The 12020-nt window shown below is 37.1% G+C and overlaps 1 protein-coding gene across 1 annotated transcript; it reads right to left on the bottom strand.

The window, feature by feature from the left end:
• Positions 1-111: 111 nt before the first annotated feature.
• On the bottom strand, positions 112-5728 carry ednrbb (endothelin receptor type Bb). The gene is made up of 8 exons (XM_026217384.1): positions 5639-5728; positions 5192-5562; positions 5002-5114; positions 3550-3754; positions 2699-2839; positions 1415-1548; positions 1196-1304; positions 112-461 (listed from the first exon to the last, which is right to left on the bottom strand). Exons 1-8 carry the CDS (start codon positions 5721-5723, stop codon positions 273-275), a joined length of 1347 nt encoding a protein of 448 aa, XP_026073169.1. The 5' UTR covers positions 5724-5728; the 3' UTR covers positions 112-272.
• Positions 5729-12020: the final 6292 nt, after the last annotated feature.

Raw genomic sequence — 12020 nt, 5'->3', positions numbered from 1 at the left:
AAATGAAATGTCAATTATTATTTTTATTTAAATTTTAGTTCATTTTCTTTGTTTAGCGCACAAGTTTTACTAAATAAAAATGTTAAAATATTTAAATATACTGTATTTTATTTCAAGTAACAATTTTTTGTATGGTTTTAACTTTTATTCCCCTTGGAAAGTGAGTTATCTGTGTATGCAGACTTACATTAAATGCAACAGTGTTAAATGCTTTTCAGTCATATTCTATTTACAGAAACAAAACCGTACATATACAACATCAGAAGGAGATTTCACGTTCTAAGACAAGTGAATTTCTGAAGAAAGTTTGTTCTCTCAGTGTCACCAGATGCCGACTCTTGTTTGACAGAGTTGCTGTTGTCAGACGGCGGCTCTGTGACCTTTGACCTCATGAAACCTTGCTTCTCTTCCTGAATGGGGACGGGTTTGGATGAACGACAACAACCAGCGTTGAGAGTGGCCTGTCAGAGGAGGCACAGAGCAGGTGTAAACCAGAAACGAACAGAGACATCTTTTCTTGCTAAACATTATGCAAATGAGGCACCTGAGTGGATTAACATGAGGCATCATTCAAGATTTATGTAAATGTTGGGCACAAGGTCAAACATAAACTTTTCTCCGTCAGGGAGAGCAAAATGAAAATAATCTGCAGTTCACCTGCTGTCACATCCAATTGCCTGCAATACGTAATTCTTATTCATAATTCATCTGTAAACAAAGCGTGTGCGAAAATCTGCCTCCACTAATCTAAAGATGTGAACCTTGTTTAATTGTAAATATTAAAAAAATATATATTTTTGCTTAGTAATATGCATTGGTTAGATCTTCATTTGGACAACTTTAAAGTTGATTTTCTCAAATATTTCAATTTTTTTGTACCCTGAGAATCCAGATTTTCATATGGTTGTATTTCACCCAAATATTTTCAGAAATAAAACATTTTACACACTAAACGACAAACAGCTATGAAGAAGTACTGCAGGGCTAAATCATTCAGAATAAAAACTTTAAAAAAATATTGAGAAACAAATATTAATGCATGTTTATTTGTATAGCGCTTTCCATAAAACAAATCATTGCAAAGCAGCTGTACGATAAATGTTCCTACAATATATTTAGTATTTGGTAATATATTTAATAAGCTATATTTCTATACTAAACACTTGAGAACAGGGGAGTAAGAAACACACGTTACCTTAAAGTAGTTTTTGAATCTTTTGCTGACCACATACAGAGCCACTGGGTTGATGCATGAGTTCACAGACGCCATGTTGAGGCCGATGTAGTCAAGAACAAGAAATGTGCTAAACATCACACAATATAGATTTATATCACTTAGTTCACTAGTGTTTTTGGAGCAGAGCTCATGTGTTTTTGCATATGCATGCATTATAATATTACTAACACGTCTTACCTCAGTAATTTGCATCTGTTGGGATCGTGTTCATCATAGATGGTTAACTTGAGGATCCTGCTGAGGTGAAGAGGAAACCAGCAGATTGCAAACACCAGAACCAGACAGAAAACTGTCCAGGCCACTTCATGTCTCTGTCATCAGAAGAGAGGATTCATCCCACACTGATCAGACAAATCAGATCTGCCTTCTGCGCTATCAGTGTGCTTATTGCTAACTAAAACGGTTTAAAATATAAATAATATATATATATATATATATATATATATATATATATATATATATATATATATATATATATATATATATATATATATAACATTTTTTGTTGTGCTTTGCTGTTGTTTTTGTTTTTGCGATTATACCAGTGTTTTTATTGTTGACTAAAACTATTTAAAATCAAAACAAATAAAATATTATAATTTTTGGGTGATTCACTGTTGTTGTTAATTAAAACTCTATAAAATATAAATAAATTATATATATATATATATATATATATATATATATATATATATATATATATATATATATATATATATATATATTATTATTATTATTTTTTTTTTTTTTTTTTGCATTTATACCAGTGTTGTTATTAACTAAAACTATGATATAAATATATATATATATATATATATATGAAAATATTATAAAATAAAAATAGTATAAATGGAAAAAACATCTATAAAATAAAGGTACATAGAAATATAAAAAAAATTAAATAAAAAAAAATAATACAAATTTGTAAAGCACAAAAGACTCCTAAAAAAAAACGTAAAATAAAATAAGTATATATATATATATATATAATTACATTTATACCAGTGTTTTTATTATTAACTAAAACTATGATAAAGTAAAAACACAAAAAAATAAAAAATAAAGGTACATATATATAAATGTACATATAAATACATATGTACACATGTTTATATATATAAAAAGGTATATATATATATATATATAAACAAATAAAAACATTAAAAGCACAAAAGACTCCTAAAAAAATTAAAATAAAATAAGTAAAACATTATTTTTTTTTTTTATAAAATATTAACAAATACTACTGTATACTGTATAACTAATACTACTCTACAGTATATAACTCATGTTGCTGTATTGCAGGGGCTGACAGACAGCAGTGTCTCTATGGTCAGTGAATATCTGATATCTTATAATACTTTGAGTCAGTTGTGTTTGTATGACGGTGTATTGTGATTCTGCTTACTCAGATATTCAGATGAACTGGAACAGCTTTCCAAATCCCAGGTCCAGATTTACCTGCTTTATGTGTTTGTCCAACTTCTTAACGCTTCCGCTTAAGATCCTCCGAGTCATCAGCGAGTAAAAGACAGCGATGCACGCCAGCGGCACGATGAAGTAAAACCCAAAGAGCCACCAGTCTTTGGCCATTTTATAAAACTAGAACCAGAAAAAAGAGAGTTCCTGATGATCTTGAGGTTATTTCAAAGGAAGTATGTCATCATTAGAGTCTCGAACAGATTTGAGCTCAAACCACGAGCCGTTTGATGAGGAAATCAGACTTTCTTTAAAGCAGCTGCCGTCTATATAAAAGGTCCTGACATCATAGGAAATAATTACTTTTAATGGCATGCATTGATTAAACATAATATTTTATTGAGAGAAATGCAAAGGTTTTACAAGCAAACTCAAAATATTGTGAGCTTATGTAAAGTTTTACAAGTGAACACAAAGTTTCTTTGGGAAACATAATACTTTATCGAGAGAGTGCAAAGGTTTTACAAGTAAATAAAAGTTTTGCAAGCAAGTGCAAAGTTTTACGAGTGAACAAAAAGTTTATCATGGTAAAGTTTGGGATCTTATGCTAACTTGTACTGCTTTTTGATTGCGTTGGACATTATAGAAATGATCTGGCTGTCTTTGTGTGCTTTAATTAGCACATTATCAGTAAATCATCTGCAGAACTTTACTATCGCATCGCTGCTTTTATAAGATTATGCTAATTTGCCTTGTTTAGTAATTCTGGATCAAATTACAGTATCTTGGGGGACTGCAAAATGCATTTTTCCTCCCACACCTCTTGCACGTTCCCTCTTTATATTTTATATTTTATATTCTAGTCTTTTGTATAGCAGTATTGTTCAGTTTACCTGCATGAATGGAGTGGATTGTACCGGATGAAGGAGGCATATCCGCAGATGCTCGCCTCGGTAATCCATGGTAATCAAGTCAAACGCCACAGCCTCCGGAACAGCCAGCAGTGTTGAAATGGTCCATATTAAAGACAGTTTGATTGCAGTCCATTTGGGAAAACCAAGACCTTCGATTCGACTCCTGGATGCAACGACTCGGTACCTTCAGAACAACAAACATTTCTCCTTTAGCTACAATATTTGATCCCCAGCTCTGCTGCGCTCCATTATGCACTGCTCTCCGTGGTGTTAGGATTACAAAATGTTTTGAAAAATTAATAAACTGGTCTACTTCAGCGGCTTAACAGCACTCATGGCAAAATGTTTGCGATGACTTCTCAAATCAAGGTTTCATTCACAGAAGACTAGCACGAATTCCAGCGTGACACTTCAGTTTTAAAGTTGAACGTGTGAGATAAGATCGAAGAAGCTAAACAATTCATATTTTATGACAGAAATAGAAGTATTATCCAGTAGGTTTTTTCGCAAATTTTGGAAAATTATGGAATCTTGCCTCCGCCATTCATTTCATTAAATGAGTTATTTAATTAATTACAGTAATTAATTACAGTAATTGCAACATTGTAACTCACGATTCAGACTTTTTTCTAGCAATTCTGAGTCTTTTTGAGATTATCAGGATTGCGATGTATAAACGTAAAATAAAATATAAACATGCAATTATGAGAAGAAAAGTCTAAGCTGTGAGGTGTAAATAATTACCTGTTTAGTTTTTTTATTTTGTGGCATAAAAACCGAATTGTGAGATGTAAACCTAGATTTCAGAGAAAAAAAGAAAAGAAAAGTGTGAGATATGAGATATATATATATATATATATGTATAATCGTGAGAAAAACTTGCAATTACATGTATTCATTTAATTATGCAGTTGTATAAATTGTCTTCCATACTTTTCTGCCACATAATAAAAATATTATATATATATATATATATATATATATATATATATATATATATATACACAAATGTAATTAAATGTAATATCTCACAATGCAGACTTTTTTGTGCAATTCTGAGAATAACAGTTAAAACTTGAATAAGATGTAATAAGATAATAAACTTGCAATTGCGAGAGAGAAAAAGATCAGAATCGTGATATAAAAAGTTACAATTACTGTTATTTTTTATTCCCTGGTGGAAACTAGCATCTACAGAAATTAGCTTTCATAGAAAATCGACAATATTTGAACGTTAGAGACGAGAAAGTTTAACAGAGCCATTTAGACTTTGTTTTTCTTCAATCCTTTTAAATTCGCTTTGATTCCTTTAAATAAAAGGAGCGTTACATTTGTGACAGTAACCCCCCCCCCCACCACAAACTAAAAAATTTGGTCAAAGTTCAAAACATGGCTTAATAAAGTAAACATATCTAAAGTAAACACTCTTACCTGTCTATGCTCAGAGCGCACAGACTCAATACCGTTATCCCAACGGAGGTTTTCTGAATGAACGGCACCAGTTTACAGAGCACGACACCGAACGGCCAGTCCACCGCCAGGAGCTGCAAAACAACAACAAATGATTTATATCATCCTCTTTCGAGTGTTTTCAATGCACAAAACAATTCAGCAAAGTTACCTTATAAACATTGATGGGTATGCCAATCAAGACGTGCAAAATGTCTCCTAAAGCCAGACTGCCGATGAGAATATAGGGTCCTTTTCTCAAGCATTTGTGTTCTTTGATTATTTTGAGGAGAGTCAGGTTTCCAATCATCCCGAACAGGAATACGAAACACGAGACAATGCTGTTGATGTACTTGAAGGCGTCTTTGATCCGTGCTGGTCCAGAACACATTGGGGTCTTGTTTGCTGTGGCATTCACTGGTTTCCATGAGATATTCTTTGCATCATCAGGAGGTTTGTCTGTTGTCTGAGCACTAATGAACCCCAGTGAACGATTAAAACACAGCAGGAACAGGACAATGACGGGCCGCTCCATGCTAAAGACTGAGAAAAACCAGAAAGAGTGTCATTTCAAAAGTTTTGCATGAGGTATTAGACAGATCCAGTCATAGTGTCTTACCTGCAGCTCTTTGTGTGTTGTAGGTGTGAGTTAGGTGTGTATATATATGCTCTTTTACGAGCAGGTACTGAAGCACATAAATCATGTTCTTGGCAGGATCTCAGATTCAGTGTGTCATTCATACGCCTGCGGGTCACGACATTGAGTTTCCACTGTAAACTAGAGTGTGTGATGGTGTGTGTGTGCAGCACATTCACACACACACACACACACACACATCATTGTTACTCATTTCTCCTGACGTATTGATGTCCTTCCAGATGTTCACTGGAGCTCCGCCAGAATCCACTCACTGCCAGACACATGAATGAGATGAATGCAGAGACTGTTCACTATCCGTCTGTCTGTCTGTACATCGGTCTATCTATCTATCTATCTATCTATCTATCTATCTATCTATCTATCTATCTATCTATCTATCTATCTATCTATCTATCTATCTATCTATCTATCTATCTATCTATCTATTCAATTAATCATTCATCCACCCATATCAATCTATTATCCATCTGTCCAGCTATCAATCAATATATCTCCATCATCCATCCATCCATATATCAGTCTATCCAACTATTTATCCATCCATCCATCCATCCACCAGTCTATATCTCCGTCCATCCATCCATATAACAATCTATCCAACTATTTATCCATCCATCCATCAATCTATCCACCAGTCTATATCTCCATCCATCCATCCATATATAAATCTATCCAACTATTTATCCATCCATCCATCCATCCACCAGTCTATATCTCCATCCATCCATCCATATATCAATCTATCCAACTATTTATCCATCCATCCATCATCCATCTATCCACCAGTCTATATCTCCATCCATCCATCCATATATCAATCTATCCAACTATTTATCCATCTATCCATCCACCAGTCTATATCTCCGTCCATCCATCCATATATCAATCTTTCCAACTATTTATCCATTCATCCATCCATCTATCCACCAGTCTATATCTCCATCCATCCATCCATCCATATATCAATCTATCCAACTATTTATCCATCCATCCATCCACCAGTCTATATCTCCGTCCATCCATCCATTTATCAATCTTTCCAACTATTTATCCATCCATCCATCAATCTATCCACCAGTCTATATCTCCATCCATCCATCCATATATCAATCTATCCAACTATTTATCCATCCATCCATCCACCAGTCTATATCTCCGTCCATCCATCCATATATCAATCTATCCAACTATTTATCCATTCATCCATCCATCTATCCACCAGTCTATATCTCCATCCATCCATCCATCCATCCATATATCAATCTATCCAACTATTTATCCATCCATCCATCCACCAGTCTATATCTCCGTCCATCCATCCATTTATCAATCTTTCCAGCTATTTATCCATCCATCCATCAATCTATCCACCAGTCTATATCTCCATCCATCCATCCATATATCAATCTATCCAACTATTTATCCATCCATCCATCCACCAGTCTATATCTCCGTCCATCCATCCATATATCAATCTATCCAACTATTTATCCATTCATCCATCCATCTATCCACCAGTCTATATCTCCATCCATCCATCCATCCATATATGAATCTATACAACTATTTATCCATCCATCCATCCACCAGTCTATATCTCCATCCATATATCAATCTATCCAACTATTTATCCATCCATCCATCCATCCATCTATCCACCAGTCTATATCTCCGTCCATCCATCCATATTTCAATCCATCCAACTATTCATCCATCCATCCATCCATCAGTCTACACTCACCTTGAGGATTATTAGGAACACCTGTTCAATTTCTCATTAGTTCAATTATCTAATCAACCAATCACAAGGCAGCTGCTTCAATGCATTTAGGTGTGTGGTCCTGGTCAAGACAATCTCCTGAACTCCAAACTGAATGTCAGAATGGGAAAGAAAGGTGATTTAAGCAATTTTGAGCGTGGCATGGTTGTTGGTGCCAAATGGGCTGGTCTGAGTATTTCACAATCTGCTCAGTTACTGGGATTTTCATGCACAACCATTTCTAGGGTTTACAAAGAATGGTGTGAAAAGGGGAAAAACATCCAATATGTGGCAGTCCTGTGGTCAGAGGAGAATGGGCCGACTGATTCAAGCTGATAGAAGAGCAACTTTGACTGAAATAACCACTCGTTACAACCGAGGTATGCAGCAAAGCATTTGTGAAGCCACAACACACACAACCTTGAGACGGATGGGCTACAACAGCAGAAGACCCCACCGGGTACCACTCATCTCCACTACAAATAGGAAAAAGAGGCTACAATTTGCACGAGCTCACCAACATTGGACAGTTGAAGACTGGAAAAATGATTCCTGGTCTGATGAGTCTCGATTTCTGTTGAGACATTCAGATGGTAGAGTCAGAATTTGGCATAAACAGAATGAGAACATGGATCCATCATCCATTGTTACCACTGTGCAGGCTGCTGGTGGTGGTGTAATGGTGTGGGGGATGTTTTCTTGGAACACTTTAGGCCCCATAGTGCTAATTGGGCATCGTTTAAATGCCACGGCCTACCTGAGCATTGTTTCTGACCATGTCCATCCCTTAATGACCACCATGTACCCATCCTCTGATGGCTACTTCCAGCAGGATAATGCACCGTGTTACAAAGCTCGAATCATTTCAGATTGGTTTCTTGAACATGACAATGAGTTCAGTATACTAAAATAGCCCCCAAGTCAACAGATCTCAACCTAGTAGAGCATCTTTGGGATGTGGTGGAACGGGAGCTTCGTGCCCTGGATGTGCATCCCACAAATCTCCATCAACTGCAGGATACGATCCTATCAATATGGGCCAACATCTCTAAAGAATGCCTTCAGCACCTGGTTGAATCAATGCCACGAAGAATTAAGGCAGTTCTGAAGGCGAAAGGGGGTCAAACACAGTGTTAGTATGGTGTTCCTAATAACTCTCCATCCATCTATCCATATATCAATCTATCCAACTATTTATCCATCCATCCATCCATACATCAGTCTATATCTCCATCCATCCATATCTACATCAATCTAACATCTAACCAACTATCCATCCATCCATCTCAATTTATCCATCAATTTGTCCATCCATCTCTACATCAGTCTATCTGTCCAACGATTTATCCATCCATCCATCCATCCATCCATCCATCCATCCATCCATCCTTCCATTAATTTATATCTCCATCCATCCATATCTACATCAATCTTCCTAACCTTCTATCCAACTATTTATCCATCCATCAGTCTTTATCTCCATCCATCCATCTATCCATCCTTTCATTAATCTATATCTCCTTCCAATCATATCAACATCAATCTAATATCTAATCAACAATTTATCCATCAATCTCAGTTTAACCATATGTCCATCAATATATATCGCCATCCATCCATCTCTTCCTCAGTCTATCTTTTCATCTGTCCACCTATCATCTATGTTCTTGTGGCTCAGTGGTAGAGCACTGAATTAACAACACCAAAGTTTGTGGGTTCAATTCCCAGGAAACACACGTACTGAAAAAATGTACAGCCTCACTGCATTGTAAGTTGCTTTGGATACAAGTGCTAAATGCATAAAAGCATGCATCTATCCTACTATTTATACATCTACCAGTCTATATCTCCATCCATTAATCTATATCTCATCTATCTATATCTACATCAATCTAACTATCCATCCATTTATATTTCTATCCATTTCTACATCAATCTATCTACCCTACTGTTTCTCCATCCATCTCTCTCTCTCCCTCTCTCTTTCTCTCTCTTTCTCTCTCTTTCTCTCTCTCTCTCTATCTGCACAGGTTGTGTCTGTATGTGGATGCCCGGGTGATTTCTGCTGTTGGTGTTGGAGGAGCGGCTCCATATGTTGTCTTTGTCTCTCGCCCCCCAGCAGAGCTGCTCCTGACTCACTAGTTTACCCAGGTGAAGGGACGTGATGACAGGGTCATCGCCATGGCAACCAGCCCAGCTCAGACCGAGCGGGAATAGATGAAGCACAGCAGGCGGGTGAACTGACTACAGCATCAGTCATCATCCCAAACACACACACACACACACACACACACACACCGCTGCTAGATCCTGGAGCTTTAATGCTCCTCTCAGTGACCTTCATTTAGAGCTTCTGTTAGATTTCTTGTCTTGTTTTTATTCCTTGGCCCAAACCCAGTGACTTTTGGCACACTAATGAAAGACTGACCTTGCATTAAATTTTTTATTTTGCCTTATAAAAATGCTGCCATCTTTGCTTGTGGATACACATGGATGCACATGTTTTATTATAAAATAAAAGACCACAAGGGTTGATTGGTCAATCATGCATTTAATGAGTAGCTAGTGAACATGAGCCGAAACACTGAAGTTCTCTGATTATTCCTTACATTTATAAAAAAAAAATTTCCAAGGAAGAATGCACACAAACTCTCACTTTCACCCACAAACCACATGTTCCCATCTCCACGGTTAAGTCCATCTGCACAAACTCGCTTCACGATTCTCTCTCTTTCTCTCAGAGAAAATACGTGCTGATGAGATTTCATCCAAATCTCTCACCTTTTCTCACAGCTTCTCCGTTTTATAATTCACTCCCATCCAGCCGCATGAAACAAAAGAGCTCGTGAAGCTCTGAACGAGGCTCATTTTCATCCTCCTTACTGTAATAATGAGGCCTTCGAGACCGGACCGAGCAGAAAGCCCACGCCGTCACCTTCAGAGGATGGATATCATAATCATGCAATTATAACCAAAGGCTGACTATTAAAAATACAGAGCTATAATCAAAGGTCATGTATTATGATGCGATGCACAGGAATGCATAGCTTTAACTCTTTGTGCATTGGATATGTGGTTGGATTGGGTGAAGTGTTAAGGTAGACGACTTCGAGTTCATCCGTTAACATAATTAGCTTCCCATCTGGAAACGTCGGTGTTATAATCTGCTTAGTGGGAGCTGGTGAATCCATCTCCATTGTAATGAAGGACAAGCACAGACAGCCATCTTTACCTCCAGGGACCAATCAACATGCTCTCATCCTAATGCATTTATCCCATCCGTCCTGTACATCAATGCACTCGTGGGTCACGACTGTGAGAAACAACAACGAGCAATGCAACTAAGCATATAATTATGCAGAGCTGGAGTTTTAAAAGGAAGAAACACTTCGAAGATGTTTTGTTGTTGAAGCTAAAAGCCATGCATTCAAGAACTTCCCAGGATTTTGGTGCAAATTCATCTGTTACTGGATAGAAACTAGTTAAATTAGTCAGAAGTCAATGTGGACTAACATAAATCACTAACAAAAGAAATCTGTTTGGTTTATAAGGCATTCAGACACACAAGCAATGTTCCTAAATCCTACTTTTCTAATTAATTAACTAACTGCAGTGATGTAATAGTATTAATATAAACACTAATAATAATACAGCATACTGTGATACTTGTGCATACTGTCCATTTATAAATTTTAAATAATCCAACATCCTTTTTTATGAATTATTGGAAAGATACAGTAAAAAGACCTGTGTTACTTGAGCTTAACTGGATCTGCGGCGGTCAGTCGGTCAGCAGATGATTTCCAGTGTGTTTTTCTCTAATGCATGATAAAACGTGCTGATTTCCAGTAAGGATGTGGTGTGAGATCTCAGCGCTGCTCTCAGGTTCAGACGTGTCAAAGACTCGGGAACAACAGCTGTTACACAGAGCACAGGTGATGCATGAACATCTGCACACATCACAGACCTGGAGAAGCTGATCCAGGTCAAAACAAACAGCAGTCTGAACTCTGGAAGACTGGAGAAACTGAGCGTGGTGTTCGTCTGCTCATAACTCAGGCAGGGGCAGATCTACCGGGGTGTCATATGCCACCCTAAAAGAAAGCCTTGCCACCCCTGCTGCCACCCTAGTTGGCAGTAACGAATTAAAGGTTATGGCCAACTTGAAAATTTACGAGCGCGAATCCGCTTTGAACCCCCGAACTGACTCAAATGATTAGCGAACACGCATTGAACTCCCGAAGTGACTCAAATGATTCGCAATCTCCATAACTGACTCAAATGATTCGCGATCCAGCTACGAGCTCCCGAACTTATTCAAATGATTCGCGATCCCCAAACTGATTCAAATGATTCGCGATCCCCAAACTGACTCAAATGATTCGCGGTCCTGCTACGAACTCCCGAACTGATTCAAATGATTTGCGATCCCCAAACTGACTCGAATGATTCGCGATCCCCGAACTGACTCAAATGATTCGCGTTCCCGCTACGAACTCCCAAACTGATTCAAATGATTCGCGATCCCCAAACTGACTCAAATGATTCGCGTTCCCGCTACGAACTCCCGAACTGATTCAA

This window comes from Carassius auratus, chromosome 34, assembly GCF_003368295.1.
Source record: "Carassius auratus strain Wakin chromosome 34, ASM336829v1, whole genome shotgun sequence".
NCBI classification, from domain to species: Eukaryota; Metazoa; Chordata; class Actinopteri; order Cypriniformes; family Cyprinidae; genus Carassius; species Carassius auratus.
This window is presented reverse-complemented; position numbering and strand designations above follow the sequence as displayed.

Bases quoted from the DNA above. Each gene is read 5' to 3' on its own strand.
- ednrbb (XM_026217384.1), bottom strand. From the start codon at position 5,723: ATGATTTATGTGCTTCAGTACCTGCTCGTAAAAGAGCATATATATACA. The intron at 3,755-5,001 runs GTAAGAGTGTTT...GTTGTTCTGAAG, and splicing joins TGCGCTCTGAGCATAGACAG to GTACCGAGTCGTTGCATCCA. The intron at 2,840-3,549 runs GTAAACTGAACA...TTCTGGTTCTAG, and splicing joins AATCCACTCCATTCATGCAG to TTTTATAAAATGGCCAAAGA.